General features: G+C 40.5%; 1 protein-coding gene across 4 annotated transcripts in view; it reads left to right on the forward strand.

Annotated features, from left to right (window-relative positions):
• Positions 1–20130, forward strand: part of dlp (glypican dally-like) — a 336501-nt gene that overhangs the window by 296720 nt on the left and 19651 nt on the right. The window contains exons 1-6 of one of the 4 annotated variants that reach the window (XM_071675293.1): positions 8182–8332; positions 9514–9672; positions 13152–13386; positions 14125–14281; positions 16323–16488; positions 18649–18779. In XM_071675293.1, coding sequence (XP_071531394.1) covers positions 9528–9672; positions 13152–13386; positions 14125–14281; positions 16323–16488; positions 18649–18779 — 834 coding nt within the window. In that variant the 5' untranslated portion in view covers positions 8182–8332; positions 9514–9527. The other 3 variants (XM_071675295.1, XM_071675292.1, XM_071675291.1) reach the window with 3 other exon arrangements.

A 20130-nucleotide genomic window follows, 5' to 3' on the forward strand; every position in this document is an offset into this window, starting at 1 on the left:
AAAAATTAGATCAGAGACGAACCAATCATGTATCTCTCCATTATTACCGAGTCCTTGTGTGTGACTAACCTCTTCACTGCTCCGGTCAGTTTGATGACCAGAGTCGTCGAGGTGGACAAATCAGGGTTGGAAGCGCTCCGGATGGTTCGCCTAGTATCTCGAACCATGGCGCGAGTGAAGCAGTCGATCTTTGCTTATATACGAACCTTCCCGCTCTCTCTCTCTCTCTCTCTCTCTCTCTCTCTCTCTCTCTCTCTCTCTCTCTCTCTCTCTCTCTCTCTCTCTCTCCCAACCAACCAACACAAGGTGGGCCAGACGTGCTCACACCGCCATGAACTGACGGGCGCTAGATAACCAACTGCCTTTCTGAACCCCCCTCAGCCTTACGACTCATTCCACTCGACACGACACACACACACCAGTCTGAAACTACACTCCCTAGGCAAGCACGGGAGGTAGTAGTGGCCACTTAACTACAACTACTACTCCGTTACCGTGCACTTACCCCCAGAGAGAGAGAGAGAGAGAGAGAGAGAGAGAGAGAGAGAGAGAGAGAGAGAGAGAGAGAGAGAATATCGTAACCGTCGCTCTACCGGCCATGGAAATGTGAGCTCGTACCCCGGGAGCGTCGGCAGCACCAGAGCGAGGTGGACCTCCAGCAGGGGAGCCGCCTCGGGAGAAATAGGTCAAAACCATTACATTTGTTTCCCATTATTTTTCCAATTACTCGTTGTCCCAGTTGAGGCCATTGTCTTCATACTAAACACGATGGTATGGCTGAAGTAGTGATTTAGGGTCCATTTGGTCTTTTAATTAAGTTTTTGATTTTTGAAAAAAAATTGCTTCATGTTTATTTTATATTTATTGTCCATCGGAAGTATTGTGGCATATTTGATGTTATCATTTAAAAGGTATTGAAGAGTTTTATTACTCTATATTTCACCTTTGAAAAAAAATAAAGTGTACTGGCATAAAATTTATCCTCTAGTAATTTTTTGAATTTTTTTCTTATTTTTTGTAAGAATTTTAATTTCACTAAGAACCCCAGGATATAGCACATATATTTCATGTTACATTAGATTTTGGAGTTCTTATATTGTTTAGGAGCCATTAATTAGCGTAATTATGCATATGAATAATTGCGTTCTAATTATGAGAATTCAGATCGTATTCATTTGGTATATGTATGGCAAATTAATCATTATGACATATTTGATATTATAATTTCAGGTATGGAAGACTTTTATTAGATCCAAGCTCATTTTTGAAAGAAAAAAAATTATTGGCCCAAAAAGTACCCTGGACTATTTTGTGTCTGCATATTTTGGTAATTTTCTTTGGAAAATCAATTTTCTTTAAAATCTCAGTTTAGGATCTGTTATTCATACAAAACAAGATGTTAGGGTTGAAATATTGTTTAGGATCCATTTAGTCTTTTAATGGAGGTATTGATTACTGAGGAATTGCTTTATATTTATATTTCAATTATCAGCCGTAGGAAGTATTATGGTATATTTGATGTTGTCATTTAAAAGGTATATCAAGAGTTTTATTACTTCATATTTCACTTGTGAAAAAAAAAAAAAGGTTTATTGGTATGATATTTATTCTCGAGTATTTCCTGCACTTTTTTTTTTGCTATTTTTATTTTAGGAATATTGATTTCTCTCTGAACCCCAGTTGAGGACACATATTTTGTTAAACTAAATTTTAGAGTTCCCCTTTTGTTTAGGGTATCATTAAATCCTGTTATTATGCTTATGGAAAATTGTGTTATAACGAAGAGAATTTATATTATTCATTTGGTATCTGCCGGGGAAATTAAGCTTTGGGATATATTTCCTATTATGATTTGATGTATAGAAGAATTTTATTAGATCAAAGTTCGATTTTGAAAGAATAAGTTTTTTGGCCCAAAAATTACCTCCATTTTTGGGTAATATTTTGTTTAGGGACCATTACGTCATTTAACCATTTAAATGATTACAGGATTTAATCATGGAAACGATTAGTTACAAAACTAAACAGCCATGAGCAGTATTTCAGCCACGAAACCGTACTCGCCATGAGAAATACAAGGTGCAGTACTTTGTTTTTGAAGGAAGACTGTTGAACGAAAAAGAAAACGGCAAAGATTAATAACTTTGTTTCATCCCTCATCGTTCTCTATGAATTTCCTTTATATTTTGCGAAGGTAATTTACTCGACCTGTTTCCTATATTATATCATTTTGTCGACCTTTGAGGTCGTGGAGGGGAGGTGGTGTGGCCTTGGCGGGCAGGGTGAGGCGGCAGCCAATCAGGTGGTTTGTTTACATGGGAGTAGCCAATGAGCTGCGTCCTCTCGGCTTCTCACGGTAGCCATAAAGGAAATGTGAGAAGCCATCTGCTTGATGGCTCATTTGACAAGAAGACGTCCGTAATGTCTGACGTTATGGCTGATTGGCTCCTTGGTTGGCTTGAGAGATTGGGAGTGGAGGTAGCTCGGCTTGGTCTGTGTTGTCGTTGTTCGGCGTCGTGGCTTCTGGAATGATTGTCCAGATGTTCGTTTTTCAGGATCGTTGTGTCTACGTCGTCGCGATGACTGGTTTATATATGGCAGGTTATTCTGGTTTATATGGCTGGATACTCTGGTTTATATGGCTGAATACCCTGGTTTATATGGCTGGTTACTCTGGTTTATATGGCTGGTTACTCTGGTTTATATGGCTGGTTACTCTGGTTTATATAGCTGGTTACTCTGGTTTATATGGATAGTTACTCTGGTTTATATGGCTGGTTACTCTGGTTTATATGGCTGGATACTCTGGTTAAATAGCTGGTTACTCTGGTTTATATGGCTGGATACTCTAGTTTATATGACTGGTTACTCTGGTTTATATGGTTGGTAACTGGTTTATATGGCTGGTAACTCTGGTTCATATGGCTGAGGCTGATTACTTCGGTTTATATGGCTGGTTACTCTGGTTTACATGGCTGGTTACTCTGGTTTACATGGCAGGTAACTTTGGTTTATATGGTTGGTTACTCTGATTCATATGGCTGGTAACTGGTTTATGTGGCTGGTAACTCTGGTTTATATGGCTGGATACTCTGGTTTATATGGCTGGTATAGTATTGAAGTCATATTTGTATGGCTGTGTTTAGCTTCTCGTCTCTAATGTCTGATATGAAGGTAAACCAAAGAATGATTTTGGATTTAAGCTTATGATTCCCACAACGTCCTTGTTTACATCACGACTCCGTTGTTTACATCACAACTTCCTTGTTTACATCACGAAGCTTTATTTTTCGTGGTTGAGACCATTTTTTTTCAGCCTTGCTTGTTTGGTCGGTCTCTTGTCTCGGTTGTGAATTACATTGGTCATGTGAAGTCATCTCTTCTCATGTCTCCTTTTGCTCACGTCACTGCCAGCTCGTCATGAAATGACTCTCTGTCTCTCTTGCTCATGTCACTACCATCTCATGTCACATTCTACCTTGCTCATTGAACGTAACAGCTTCTCGGGACCTATATCTCTTGCTCACGTCACAACCAGCTCCTCTTGTCATGTCTCCTTAGCTGTCATGTCTTCCTTACTCACATTATTACCAGTTGTTCATGTCGTGTCTCCCTTGCTCACGTCATACCAGCTGCTCATGTCATGTCTCCCTTGCTCACGTCATACCAGCTGCTCCTGTCATGTCTCCCTTGTTTAAGTCATACCAGCTGCTCATGTCATGTCTCCCTTGCTCATCGCTACCAGCTGCTCATGTCGTGGCTCCCATGCTCACGTCACTACCAGCTGCTCATGTCATGGCTCCCTTGCTCATGTCACTAGCCACCTCTTATGTCATGTCTTCCTTGCTCACGTCACTCACTAGCTCCTCACAACATGTCACCTCGGCTCACGTCACTCCCAGAGGGCTTTGGTACACACAGTTAGTTTACTTTCGTGACATCATTGAAACGTGTGTCGGAAAAGCCATCTCATTGCCTCCTTAATAATTTTTTTTTCCTTCCCGTTTGAGATTATCAGAATTTTAACCCAAGAGATTTTTTACACGTACGTATTCTAAATGTTATATTTAAGATCAGGAATATTTGAAATGCCCATGCGATATTCACGATCTTCGCAAATATAGATATTTGACCAGATGGTGTCATGGTACACAAAATATGTAGGATGAGAATATTCTACTGGGGAGAAAAACGGCAAGATGGATATGTAACGCTTTAATTAACATATCGTAATACGTTGTTTACCATGCTATGCCCAGTGCGTCCACGGTATAAACATCTATTCCTTAAGGCACTGTACTTGCACCCCTCCTATTCCTCATCCTCGAATCTCACACTAACGTAGACACGAGCCACAGATTACATAGTTATCATCCTTTAGCAGATGATGCTAGAATGAGTATGGAAATACACCGTCGGTAGAAAATACTTAAGAAACCACAAAGACAGACTTGAGCCTTCCCCTGTACAGCCTCTGGGAACAACATGTCTTTCATTAGGGATGAGTCTCAGCTCCCGCGGGTATGTGGCGAGAATGAAGAAATCATGACCACTACATTAAACCGAAAGGACATGGACGCTTGTCATGTAAACAGATGAACACTGTGTGGAAAAAAAAGGACCATTCTGACGGCTTCTCCTCCTCCAAGCAGGCAACAGTTACCTTTGCCCACTTGGTGGTGGGTCCCATTGTAGGGAGGGAGACGCACTGACGCAGTACTTTGGAACGGTTTGAATATATTGACGCTGTCCCCAAGATTGCTAACGAGAGACGTATATCATCGGTTGATAAGTACAAAGTCCCAGAAGGTATTGTCCCCAGCCAACGTGGACTCGACCATAGTTCCCTCCAGGCGTGGAAGACTCGGTAAAATGTTACCCCCTGAAATCAAAAGGTGTGGCGGGCGGTTTAGCGTACTTGACCGTGACGCATTCACGGGCTACCGTGGGTAGGGAGACTACGGGAGGTAGTACAGCGGAGAAGAAAGTTATGAAGACTCGGGACACATGTTTACAAAGTGTACCAGAGCAGCCGGACTGTAGTTGGGTTGAGTGTGTGGGGCTATACACCGGCAGCTGCTTCCAACCAGCCAAATCGACAGCCTAGCCTAAGCCTTGGGGACTCGGGGAAGAAGGCTCTGAAAACTACTTAAATATATATATATATATATATATATATATATATATATATATATATATATATATATATAGAGAGAGAGAGAGAGAGAGAGAGAGAGAGAGAGAGAGAGAGAGAGGCTCTGTGTGGACCGCTCATCAATGGTTAGGTTTTAAGTTGCCTTGCAATTTCTGCAAATTTTCTGCACGTACACGCAAAGCATTTTCTTAATTATTACGCGTACTTACAAAGACGTTCAGTTTTACTGATGTTAATCACTGTTATTTGGAGATAATGTTTTTCTTCGTTGTGATGTGTGGGTCTTCATATTCTTGCTTAGGGAGTAAAAATTCTCCTTGGGCTTCTTAACTTTGGATCTGTATTTCAGAAAGTATATTTATTGTATATTATTTTCGTGTTCAAGGGGAAATATGCAGTCTTATTCAATAAACAATATATATATACATATATATATATATATATATATATATATATATATATATATATATATATATATATATATATATATATATCATTATTATTATTATTATTATTATTATTATTATTATTATTATTATTTTGCTTTGTCGCTGTCTCCCGCGTTAGCTAGGTAGCGCAAGGAAACAGACGAAAGAATGACCCAACCCACCCACATACACATGTATATACATACACGTCCACACACGCAAATATACATACCTATACATCTCAACGTATACATATATATACACACACAGACATATACATATATACACATGTACATAATTCGTACTGTCTGCCTTGATTCATTCCCATCGCCACCCTGCCACACATGAAATAACAACCCCTACCCCCTCATGTGCGCGAGGTAGCGCTAGGAAGACAGCAAAGGCCCCATTTTTTTTTTTTTTTCCAAAAGGAACAGAGAATTGGGCCAGGTGAGGGTATTCCCTCAAAGGCCCAGTCCTCTGTTCTTAACGCTACCTCGCTAATGCGGGAAATGGCGAATAGTTTGAAAGAAAGAAAGAATATATATATATATGTATACATAAATGTGTATGTATGTTGGGGTGTGAGTCTGAATGGAGAGAAATTGGTGAAACTGAAGTGTTTAAGATATTTAGGAGTATCACATGGCAGTGAATAGAAGAACCATGGGAGCAAAAGTGAGTCATAGGATGTGTGAGGTAGCGAAGGTTGCGGTAGCGAGCGATGAGGAATGTGGGGAATGCGAAATCGTTTCCTGGGAGCGCGAAAATTGGTATGTTTGAAGGTATAGTAGTAATTCCAACGATGTTTTATGGATGCAAGGCACGGGCAGTTGGTGAGGACGTGCGGAGGAAGGTGGCATTGCAAAAGGAAATGTGCGGTGACAATATGTGGTGTGAGGTGGTTCGATCGAATAAGTAATAATGTAAGGGTAAGAGAGGTGTGTGGAATCAAAAAGAGTGTGGTTGAGAGAGCAGAAGAGGGTATGTTGGAATGGATTGGAGATATGGAGAGAATGAGTGAGGAAAGGTTGACAAAGAAGATATATGTGTTAGAGGTGGAGGGAACAAGAAGAAGCGGGAGACCAAATTGGAGGTGGAAGGATGGATTGAAAAACACTGAGTGATCAGGGCCTGAGCATGCAGGCGGGTAAAAAGCGTGCACGAAATAAGAGTGAATTGGAACAATGTTGTATACGGGAATTGACGTGCTGCCAATGGACTGAACCAGGGTATGTGAAACGTCTGGGGTAAATCATGGAAAGATCTGTGGGGCCTGGGTATGGATAGGGAGCTGTGATTTTGGTGCATGACATATGACAGCTAGAGAATGGATGTGAGCGTATGCGGCATTTCTCCGTCTGCATTTGGCGATACCTCGCAGACGCGGGAAATGGCGAACAAGTCGGGGGGGGGGGAGGTCTTACACACACACACACACACACACACACTCACACCCACCCAGCCCGGGCTGGGCCCTGGCTGTTGGGTTGGGTCGTTGTTCGACCAGGCTGTTGGAAGCCGCAGTCTGCAGTCCCACACAGCCTAGCTGGTCTGGTACCCCGTGTAGGTACTGGTCCCGTGCACTCTTGACCTCATCTACCGTGCATCCCAGGCTGTTTGTGGCGGTAGACGGCCAGGTGTTGAAGAGTCTTGGTCCTCGGATGTTTAAGATGTTCTCTCTTTTTGTACGTATCGTACCTTTGGATTTCAGAGGAAGTATTTTACAGAATCATCCATGCCTGTCGTGCCAGTAGGATGTTATTTCCGAATGTAAGGTGGGAACCATACCTTCCTAGGATTTTCCAGGTATAGATGATGATATACCTCTTCCGTGTGCGATTCAGGGAGTACAGCAGCCACCATGATTTCTATCGTTCTTCTAGAAGTAGATATAGCAAAGAAAGCTGTAAACCACACAAAATAGTGCAGACATTACAATCACTGGCTGCCGAACTTAAACAGAACTGCACACAGAACAGTCACTGCTACCTTGCCAAAAAAAAACAAAAAAAAAAAAACTAACACCTCACGAAACAAGAATATATTACTCTGCCACATCAACATGCTCGGCACTCGGTTCTATTATACATCAGCATTAGACCTCTCCTACCCAAACCTGTCTATAACTAACCACTAGCTTGCTCCACGTAGAATTATAAAGCGTACTCCAGCCTAACGCTTCACTAACCTCTATAGATCCCCTCCACCCCTAAGAGATAGAATAGTAACAAAACACAAACTGAAATAACCCAACAAGCACTAAACACCTGACCTCCCAACTCTAAGTCTTACACACTCAAACCCACCAGACATACGCCCGTCTGAAACCACACTCCCCAGACAAAAACGAGTCACACTCCCCCCGCTTGCGCTCTGCACATCACTCGTTGCTTTATAGTAAACAGGTTTCAACATAACCACAAGACCTTTCGTGCCCCCGATGCAACATCATAAAGAAGACACCGAACACTTACTACTCAGTTGCCCTGCACTGTCTACACATAAATGCATACACAAGTCACACTGTATGACTCGTGGTCCCGACTGGTGATTCGGTTGAACGTGGCCAGCTTCCTGAGTAGGCTCAGCAGGGAGCAAGTAGTATCCTAGTATCCTTCGATATTGACGTACTTTGCGATCGATGGGAACCACTAACGTCATGATTATCGCTTGCGTCGGCCATTAACCTCGTTGGCCCTCATGCCTTTCTTCACGTCGTAACTCCATCATTCACTCCAGTTTACGAGTAGGTGGTCCGGAACGCCCCAGCCCCAGCGTGGTGCTCGGCAGGGGCTGCCCCACGTGTTCCCTCCCGCCTACGTGCGGCGGCATCTGTTTCGCCACCGTTCCTCGACCACCTTTTGTTCCAGTGGAGTGTATTGTGTGTGTGTGACGGAGAGCATTGATCTGTCTCTCTCCCTGTTGGGGCGCAGCGTCCGTTTCCTCTCCATAATTGTGCGTGGGTGCGATGGTTTATGCTACCACACCTTAAATTAAATTGCCCCCTCCCCCCTTCCTCTTTATTTTCAGGCTGTGGCACATTTGATTCTCCGTTAGTAATTGATACGCATATGACGTTACATCAGGCCACCAGTTCTTGCTGGGTGAGTGGTAGGAGGGCGGGTGGGTGATCTCGTGTAGATCTGAAGGTAACTTTAATAAGGGGGAAGGTGGTAATATGGCGTCCCACTCAGCCCTCCTAGGCTATTGTTTTGAAACGCGGCGTCTGGTCGTGTGTCCGCTGCTGTGATCATTTATTTGTCTTATGCACGTCCTCTACTGTCACTCATCTCTTCTCATTCATTAACCTACGTGTGTTGGATTGTTTCACATTGTTTGAACATGAGTCTGTTACATTTAAGTATCTGAACCATAAAATCTTGCAATTTTCATTTCTCACTTTTGTACCAATATTCATGTTCCTCTGTAAAATTATATGTTCATTGTAAAATCCGTGTTTTCCATTCATGTTCTCATTCCTGTATTATTAAACTACGTTATTCATTTAAGGTTGATGGTGATTGTGTTGAGAGGGGCTGTTTGGTGTATGTAATATTTGACCGAAGGCTGGCTGGCGGAGGCAAGAGTAGAAAGTTTAGGACAATTAAAAGAGAAAATAGTATTCGTGTGAAAGAGGTGGTTGAAAAATGAGTCAGCTTGGAAAAATGGTTTTCGTGCCTCCGGAGATGCGAGATGAGTCTGGCTAATTAAGACTATGGTAGAGCGCGAGTGAGTGAGACTTTTAATTAAAGAATGGTATTTCGGAAAGCAGTGGTGAAGTGTGTGGTGGCATTTGAAGGTATGGCAAGGGGGAAATGAATGGCAGAGCAAGTCTATGATTTTTTAATGGGATTAGACTATCATTTGTGTATGTTTTTAAACTACAGGAACAATGAGAGGTAATGTAACCTGTACTTGTTATTGCAGGGGACCACCTCAAGATGTGTCGCAGCGAGATGACCTGCTGCACAGAAGTGATGGAACGGAAGCTCAGTGTCGAGAGTCGTCAAGAGTTTGATACCAACCTCAAGGACTTGCTGAACCCAATGGCAAACTTTCTCGCCAAGAAAAATACTAAACTCATCGGTGAGTCAGCAGGGACGGTATTTTTTCTTAAATTTTCTTGCGTTAGGAAAGGGATCGATGATTTTTTTTAAGAAAATCAGTCTGCTTTAATTATTCTTCTTTATAGCTTAGGGAAAGCAAATGTATTTGAGTGTGCATATTTAAACATGAAAATTAGTGTAGTTAGAATCGTGAAATGTTATATTTGTCAGTGATGGATGAGTTATGTATGAGTATATTAATTGTTGATTAGGTGGTACAGGGAGACATATAGATGGAGTCCTCTGGATCTGTAGAGAGAATAGAATTCGTGTATCACTAGAATTCCTTACCAACATAGTTGTCTGCATGTTCATTTTGGTGAAAGTGTCTCTGAACTCTGCCTGCAAGTGGTAATATAGCAAGTGAGAAATCACCTTCAGATAGGTTGTATCATCAAAGAGTATAGGGTTGTGGAAGACCTTCTAGTTTTAAGGGAGCCCATTTTAGCCTACTGCTTGGAGCACTGCCTTAAAGCTATGAGCCACATAAAAGGTTACTTTGGTTTTGCATATTATGATAATGATACATATGGTAAGGGCAGAAGGGTCACAGAAGACATTGATGGGTAATGAGAAAATGGGTTGGAAATTGGCAAGACACACTGATGGTAATGGTAAGGATTTACTTGGGGATCATTTGAACATCATGGGATGCACAGTACATAGGGGGAAGGCTGATGGGATAGTATAAGAAAAAATGAGAGAGATTATGAGGAAGGTGTAATTGGAAGAGGCTTGACCATAGAGACTAGTAGGTTGAAACATAAGCGATGGTAATAGGAGCAGGCAAAGACAGGGGACAAATGCTAGAGGAAGAAATCACCCTTTTAAAGGACAGAAGAGACTCAACCACCAACAGAATATTCATAACAGGCCAGGTAACAATAGAAACTAGAAAAATCACCAGACATTCTAGTGACAAGAAATGTAACATCCTCCTTCATGTATGCTGAAGTACTTAAATGAATGTGACAAAAGATATGGTATTTTTGTCCTGTTCACAGGCTTATTCAATGATCCCATAAGTAGTTGGGTTTGTATCCAGTTTTTCTTCTCGTAAAAGTGTATTAGAGAATTAGCTGAAGGTATTATTAAGGATGATTGTACCATGTGAGGTTTGAGGAAGCTGATGGAAACATCAGAGATATAGCATAAAAGTAAAACGTGTAAGAGGAAAGAATGGATGATTTGGCAGTAATCTCAGGTTAGATGGATATGTTATGTTTCCATGAATTCTAATCTACTGTAGTAGAGGTTTAAAGTTATGGCAAGCTCTGTGGTGTAGTGATTAGTGAAACTGAATGCAGTGCATTTATGGGCTGCCCAGGACAAAGCCCACATAGGTGCACTAAATATCCTCTGGAAAACAGAAAAGGTCTTGATTCTAGCATCATCCTTGAGAGTTTGAAACTGACCACATCACCCCAGTCCACTAAGGAGGAAAGGAAATCAGTCCCAAAAAACTTTTAATTGATACCACCAACATTGTACATCATACAAATCTTAAAGAAGTCCAGAAAACACATGATGGCAACTTAACAAAAGTGAGCAATCTACATAATCAAGGACAACATGGTTTCAGTGGAGGAAGGTCTTGCCTCTCTCTGTTGCTTGACCACTGTGATGGGATTGTTGAAGTTCTGGAAGACAGAAAATGCTAATGTGATTTACACTGACTTTGCAAAAACTTTTGACAAATGTGACCGAAGTGTCATAGCTCATAAAATGTTAAAATGGAAATCACTGGAAAAGTGCCTCCTTAGTAAAAAGCTTAGTCCCCAAGGAACTGTCCTTGCACCCCTCGTGTTCCTCTTTCTTATATCTGACACTGATGCAGACATGGCACAATTTCAAATCATCCTTTGCAGATGATTCAATAATGAATATGAAAATCACATCAATAGATGCTGAGAGGCTACAAAGAGACATAAATGAAGTCTATAAACTTGCCAATCAAAAACATGCTTTCCATTACCATCAGTAAGACCTTAATAGGTGGTAGGCCAAATCATACAACAATTGAGAGTGTTTACACCATCAAATGCAAGGCATGTAAATACTCTTATATAGGCCAGAAAGTTAAAATTGTAAGGGAAAGGTGTTACTAGCACCATCATTCAGTACGCAGGGAAATGCGATTGCCAAACAGTTATGAAAATGATCATCCCATAGATCTTGAAAATCCCTTTAATTTATACCCTTCTGCTGATTATGCCACATGCAGCGTCATTGAATCTGTCGTAATTGCTAATACTAAGAACTTAATTTGTTCCCAGGCAATTTTAAAGCCCATCCTAGCATTAACCAAATCATTATGAGAGAATTGACAAAATACAGAAACATAAAAGAAGTTGTTCAGGACACATCCAGCTACCCAGGTCAACCCCCACCATGTGACCCCCCCTCAATCACTTTCCCTTACAACAGTTATGGGTAGACAAAGGAAAAGTGCTTGGTCTATAAAGATCGGTGTTTGATGGCGGGAATCAAGTGTGATGTTGGGATTTAAATAACTTTGTTAAGCACTGGCACCTGATGAGATGGATTGTCTCCACGAAACAATGCTTGTTTTTTACATACATGTTTAATGGTTTTGTTAAATGCTGGAGGTCAGATTGGTTCACCAGTAGCATAATAGATTTAAACAAAGAACAAATTTTGTTAATGTGTATGTTGACATTAACTGGTAGGTAGTAGTTGGTAAGCAGCCAATGACCAGGGAAGTATATAACCAGCACTCCCCACTTAGGTATCAGGAGGGTTAGAGACAGCTACTTGGTAAGCCAGCACTTCATTTACTCTCCTCTGACCAAAGGTAGTTGTCTTTTCTTTCTGCCTCACCCACACATAGATTACAGGCATTCTGTCTACAAATAAACAATCTCTCCTTCTTGTATGTAACACTTGACAACACTTAACTCACACAGCTCATTCTTCATAACTCCTGTGGTATATGCTATGTCCTAGCCCTTCCTTTTGGCAAAATGTTAGGAGCAATAGATAGTAGAAGTAGGTAGGAGCATTAGGGAGAAACTTTAGGTAGAAAAAGTAGTTAGGAACATTAGGGCATTAGGTGGAAGTACTCAGTAGGTACAATAGGTAGGAGCCTCTGCAGACACTGTGTTAGGCTTGCCCTCTTTTAGTGGCCTGTTGATAGTGAGGCACTAAAGGCTAAGAAGTGATGCTGGAGTTCACTAGTTACAGAGACTGTTGCCGTTGCCACCCACTTGAGGGAGTTCCAAAAGGGAACAGGCATCAGATATAGATAGATAGACATTGACTTTCAAGTTGCTATTTATGAATGGCTTTTTCTTTCCTTAAATGTTTCCTTACAATTGGTTTTTGAAAACTTTTCATGTATTGTAAGTTATCTTTGCTAAAGAAATTTTGTTAGCCCATGCTAAGATTTTGAGTATATAGAAACATTTCAAGTAATTATTTCACTTTTGTCTTCAACAGAGGTCTTTGGTAATCTATTAAACTACAGCAGGAAAAGCTTTGATGATATGTTCAGCAGGACATATGGCATTATTTACCAGCAGAATGCCTTTGTCTTTACAAAACTGTATGATGATCTTGAAAAATACTTCAACTCTGGGGAGCTCAACTTACAAGATGCTATGGATGACTTCTTCAAACAACTTTATCAGCGCATGTTTACGGTCTTCAATTCTCAGTACATTTTCAGTTCCAGGTATATGTTAAATCTTTATTTCCTTCTGTAAGAAAATTTGGACCTGCATAATCCTCAGTGTGAGCAAATTATGATAAATGGCTAGACTGATTAGACTTTAAAGTCAAAGGAAGCATATAAGATTAACATGGTTAACCTTAAAATGTTGGGTGCATAATCTTAATGAAAATGGATTTAAAAGGTTTATTCAGCTGGAATGGTGAATCTGGGGCTCTTTGAGGCTGCATGTTACTACAGGTCATATCATGTAACAAAAGTGAATAAATGTTAGGTGCAGTTCCTCAAGGTAATTATTATGAGGTTCTCTGGGAGGTAAGGGATGTGGTGCAGATACACAACATAACATTGTATTTGGTGTACGAAATTTAGGGATTATGCACAACATTGCATGTTAGATATATATTTATATTTATTATACTTAACCACTGTCTCCACTGTTAGCGAGGTTGCGCAAGGAAACAGATGAGGATATAATGAAGATTTGTTATAGCGGTATCTTAAAAAAGATACCTTAACAGTATTATGAGTAGTTACTTTAGAAACTGAATGGCTTGTCATATTTTCTATAATTGCAACAGTTTTACATAATTTTGCAATAAATTTGTTTGGATGATATACCATATTTACACACTGTTCTTTGTGGAAAGCAGATCTAGATTAACTGAGACATTATCTCAACCTCAGCATTTTGTAGAGGCTTGCATGCAAGATTTTTACTGGCAGTCTAATAATTTTCAGGTATTTACGATGTGTGACTCGTCATATGGAGCAACTGAAGCCATTTGGCGAAGTCCCAAAGAAGTTAACGATTCAAATAAAACGCAGTTTTGTTGCCTTGCGCACATTTGTCCAAGGGCTTGCAGCTGGGCGTGATGTGGTTCGAAATGTCCTCAAGGTACAGTATACATGCATTACAATTTTTTTTCTTCTTTTTAAAAAGTATATTTGTTTGAGACTTGGAATACCTAAAGAAATGATTTTATGTGTCAGTGAAAGGTGGACATGAAAAATAAAAAATACTGTAGGGAATTGCTGTGGTAGGTTTGAACTAGATGGAATTAATAGTATTTAGCAGTAGTCTGAGTTTTACTGACTGATTGACTGATGCATTTGCCTAATTGTTATGCTTATTGGGTATGACTTTTAACAGAAGTGTAATGATCAATCCTACAGTGTAATATTTTCTTCTGAGTTTTGGGAGAGTTTTTGGAAGAAAGTTGAGTTAATGTAAATAAAAGTAAGGTTATAAAGTTTAACTGGAGAGAGAGAGAGAGAGAGAGAGAGAGAGAGAGAGAGAGAGAGAGAGAGAGAGAGAGAGAGAGAGAGAGGTTAGTTAGAATGTATAGTGGAATGGAATGAACCTGGAGATAGTGGAGTGTTTTAGATACCCTCAAGTGGATATGGCAGTGGATGGAATCATGGAAGCTGATGAAGTAAGGCTTTTGGTGGATGAGGGGGACAAAGTTCATGGATGCCTTTAGGAGTGTATGGAGAGGGAAGTCATTATTTGTAAGTGCAAAGATGGGTGTGTTTGATAATGCAGCAGTCTCAACACTGTTGTATGAATGTAAGGTGTGGACCATATATGATAAAGTTCAGAAAGGGAAATGTTGAAAATTAAATGCTTGAGGACAGCATGCTTGGCACTCGATTCTGTGTGCCAGCACTAGACCTGTCACACCCATTCTGTGTCTAACCACCAACCTCCAAGTAGAATTAAAAAAAAAGTATCTAACCACCAACCTCCAAGTAGAATTAAGAAAAAGTTTACCCTGCCTCCATTCCATTTCAGTAACCTCTCGTCTCACATCTCCCCACCAGTATAACAGTGACAAAACACATTCCCACTGAAGTAACCAGACAAGCACTTAACAGTCGACCTCCCAACTCAGTCTTAAAAAATAATGCCACACTTTAGTCATACTCTCTTTTTTATGGTTTGGACATCATCCATCACCACAAACACCATTTCAGCTATTAAGACACCAAGCACTTACTACTCCATTGTCCTGCACTCTTTGCACATATACACATGCACATCAGAACACTTTATGACTTATGGTCCAGACCAGTGGATGTAGTCAGCTCCCTGGGTGCTACAGGAGACTTATATGGTTAGAAGAGACTCCTAGTGCAGGAAGTGAGTAATTATGTAAGGAAGGTTTACTAAATGATAGGGTGAGGAAGAGAGGGCTGAAGCAGCTGTGCTGAATTGGTTTGGACATAAGGAAAGGATGAATGAGGAAGGGATTACCTAAAGGGTATACATGTCAGAAGTAGACGGGTCAGGGAGAAAGGGAGACCAAGTGGGCAGTTGAAGGACTGAGTGAAAGATGCTTTGAGGGATTAGGGTCTAAACATGCAGGAGGGTGTGAGGCATGCACAGGGTAGAGTATACAGGGGGTAACATGCTGTCAGTGGGCTGAACCAGGGCATATGAAGGGGTAGGGTACCAACAGAAAGGTCCATGGAGCTTAGATGTGGTTTGAGGGCTCTTGTTTCAGTGCATTTTACATGACAGCTGGAGATTGACTGTGAAAAACAAGGAACAGATATGAAAAAAATTGATTGTATGTAAAGCATTCTGTTTTATCTGTTCAGGATGACATGGAGGCAGGTTGGTCTTATTAACTTTTTCTGAGACCTATTTTTGTGAAAGTTTCCAAGTTGAGGAGTTGAAATAAATTTTTCATTTGTGCAGTATTTTTCAAAACAAAACAAATTTCCCTATTTATCAGTATCAAATGAGTAACCTTGAGACGGAAAACCAGTAGTATTGATAAGTGGATGACAAAAAGATCGAGATACAAGTCATATGAATTGTAGATAAAACAGATTAACCAATTGAAGGTACAAATTTTTTCTCTGTACTTGGTGAAATTGATGATGCCAAAAGATAAATATGACACCATCTGACCTTATGAAATACTATACAGGTGAACCCAAGTGTTACTTGTGTCCATGAGCTGATGCGAATGAATCACTGTGCGACTTGTGAGGGTCACCAGGGAGTAGTTCCATGCCTGCCATACTGCCAAGATGTCATCAACCTCTGTTTGGCTCATCACCAGCCTCTCATATCACACTGGATTGCTTATGTTGGTAAGTATTGCCTTGTGCATGTGTCATATAGGTATATGGAAAACATGTACATCTGTGACTCTCATAGCTCTTTTTAGCCTCTTTTTGTATTAAATCTTCAGTTGTACATAAACTGAAGCCAGGTTTTGATTTTGTCCACTGACATGAGTGCCATCTATAGGGCAAGATGAATTTAGCTTATCAAAGACCTCTTGAAATTTTTATAGTATCCAAGAGCCAGTAATCCATTTACAGTAAAGTAAAAGCTTAGCCTTTGAATTGTGAACATAGTAAATGATTCATATATATTTGCTCTTCACCCTTGAAAATATTGGTAGATAGTAAGAAATGTTTATCTGTTCAGTTTTTGTACTTTCTAAATGGCAAGGTACTCTCATGTAAAAAGAATGCAGAATTTCTGACGTCAAATAAGTATTGAATCACTGTATGTTTGAACAAGTTTTGTGAAAGTTATGATTTGATTAAGTGTTTTAAAATATTTAAAATATTTGGCTATTTTATAGTCATGGGATCATTTTGTTCTCATGTTAAGAAGTCTGCATAAGATACTACAGGGAACTTCTTGCCAGGTGGAACAAAGAATTCTGTTATGGGTAGAAGCATGCATTGATACATCCCATCCCTAAGAAGAGTGACCTTTCTGACCCCTCTAAATATTGTACTACTGCTTTGACTTCTACCATTTCCAAATTTTTTGAATCCTGCCTCAAACATCTCGGAAATCACAGTCCTTTCCGACCACTAGTATGGCTTCCGTTAGGTGAGATCCACAGGTGATGTTTTTTTCCTATCTTGCTAATGTCTGGTCATCATCCCTGAAAGATTGTGGGGAATCATGTGTAGTTGCCCTTAACATATCTAAAGGCTTTTGACAGGGTGTGGCATTGGGGTCTCATGTCTAAGCTCTCCTCTTTTAGCTACCCTCCTTCATATTAAGCCTCCTCTATGGCTGATCTATCTCTGTGGTTGTTGATGGATCAGCCATCCCCTCTTTTCTCCATCAACAGTGGTGTCCCTCAAGGTTCTCTCCTGTCCCCTACACTTTTTCTCCTTTATTTCAACGATTTCCTCTCCACAAATCATCCATTGCACCTGTATGCTGATGCCTCAACACTGCATTCATCCAAATCTTCAATTCTGCTCCCTCTTCCCTCTTTTGATCTGCATCTTGACTTGACACAGTTTTCTCAACAAACTCAGACTGGACAGGATATCTCAGTGGGATAGACAAAATCTTGTAAAGGTTGATGCCTCCAAGATCCAGTATCTACCCATCTCTCTGTTGAAAACTCCCCTCAACTCTCATCTCTCGTTTGACGGTTCTGTAATTCTACCTCTTGACTCAGTGAAGGTACTTGGTATTTCTGTAACATCACTCTTTCTTGGTAACTGCACATTACAGGAATAGCCAAGTCTGCCTCTGAGAAACTGGGTGGCCTCTTTAGATGTTGAAACTTCTCTTCTAAACAGTTGCTTTATTTATATAAAAGGTTGATTCATCTGTGTATGGAGTACTGCTCTCATATTTGAGGTGGTTCTAACTCTGTATGCTTACTTGACAGAGTTGAGTCAAAGGCAAATCGACTTATAAACTGTCCCAGGCTAACTTTCAAACTTGACCCCCCTTGCCCTACGCCACAGTCTTGGTTCATTTTCCCTCTTATATAAGTATTGCCTTGGTTTTTGCTCCTGAGAGCTGGCTGCATGTGTGCTCCCACCACTAGCTAGACCATGTAATACTTGGCAAGCTACTGCATCACATGATTATTGTGTGGCTATTGGCAACTCAAGGATGGGCCATTTTGATACCTTCTTGTTTCCCTACACTTCAAAGCTTTGGACCTCTCTACCTTCTCATGTCTTTCCCAATAACTCTGACCTGCCACATTTCAAAGGATAGGTCTTTCACTTCCTCCAGAATTCATAGGTACTTTCCCTTGTGTTTTCTTTTTCCATTTCATAATTCTCTCTCTTATACTGTATTTCAAATAAGGCCTGGCCTTGATGTGGATTTCTGTCCATGACTGGAGCCTCAAACTTTAAAAATAAAAGTCATGCTTACGTAGAATATAATTTCACTTTTGTTAGGGGAATAACTTTGTTAACGTGTTTTCATTTGGGCAGAATCTTTATTATGATATATAATTTGATTTTCATCAGATGCCATGGTGAATGTGGGAGGAAGGTTAGAAAACCCTTTCAACATTGAAAATGTTGTTCAGCCAGTCAATTACAAGGTGTCTGATGCCATTATGAACTTCCAAGAGTCAGGACATGACATTTCCAACAAGGTAAGTTTTATATTTGTTAACCATGAGGTGAAATGATTAGTGGGGCTTTATTGTTTGTGTGGGTAAACCTTGAATTTTAATGGAACTTATATTTGTGTTATTCTTGTGGTTGTTTCCCTTTTCAGTCAGGATGCAGAGATTTACTTAGCTTTTGACTATCTTTGTTAAGATAAGTTTTTATAAATGGTCACCAGGGAAGCAGCCATGCTTGACTGTAAGTGAAGTACAGCATAATGGCAGCCATAGAAATATTAAACATTACCCTTAATCCATATTTCATTGCAGAGTATTTATATATCCAAATAATTGTTACTAAGATGAATCAGTCTCATATTGTGATGTGTTGGATGGTAGTTGATGAACACGCATAATTCTCTTGACGTTTAGCAGTGAATTAAGCATCTGAGTCATATAGAGGTCTCTTTGATCCTTGTTGTTCTTAGATACCTCCTTCCTATACGTATTTCTAAGACAAGTAACATATAAAGTGAACATAGGGAGACAGTGTGATTGATTTCATCATTTTATGATTAACATTTGATTTTTTTTTTTTTTTTTTATTATACTTTGTCGCTGTCTCCCGCGTTTGCGAGGTAGCGCAAGGAAACAGACGAAAGAAATGGCCCAACCCCCCCCCCCATACACATGCATATACATACGTCCACGCACGCAAATATACATACCTACACAGCTTTCCATGGTTTACCCCAGACGCTTCACATGCCTTGATTCAATCCACTGACAGCACGTCAACCCCGGTATACCACATCGCTCCAATTCACTCTATTCCTTGCCCTCCTTTCACCCTCCTGCATGTTCAGGCCCCGATCACACAAAATCTTTTTCACTCCATCTTTCCACCTCCAATTTGGTCTCCCTCTTCTCCTCGTTCCCTCCACCTCCGACACATATATCCTCTTGGTCAATCTTTCCTCACTCATTCTCTCCATGTGCCCAAACCACTTCAAAACACCCTCTTCTGCTCTCTCAACCACGCTCTTTTTATTTCCACACATCTCTCTTACCCTTACGTTACTCACTCAATCAAACCACCTCACACCACACATTGTCCTCAAACATCTCATTTCCAGCACATCCATCCTCCTGCGCACAACTCTATCCATAGCCCACGCCTCGCAACCATACAACATTGTTGGAACCACTATTCCTTCAAACATACCCATTTTTGCTTTCCGAGATAATGTTCTCGACTTCCACACATTCTTCAAGGCCCCCAGAATTTTCGCCCCCTCCCCCACCCTATGATCCACTTCCGCTTCCATGGTTCCATCCGCTGCCAGATCCACTCCCAGATATCTAAAACACTTCACTTCCTCCAGTTTTTCTCCAT

Source organism: Panulirus ornatus, chromosome 20 (assembly GCF_036320965.1).
Source record: "Panulirus ornatus isolate Po-2019 chromosome 20, ASM3632096v1, whole genome shotgun sequence".
Classification (NCBI taxonomy): domain Eukaryota; kingdom Metazoa; phylum Arthropoda; class Malacostraca; order Decapoda; family Palinuridae; genus Panulirus; species Panulirus ornatus.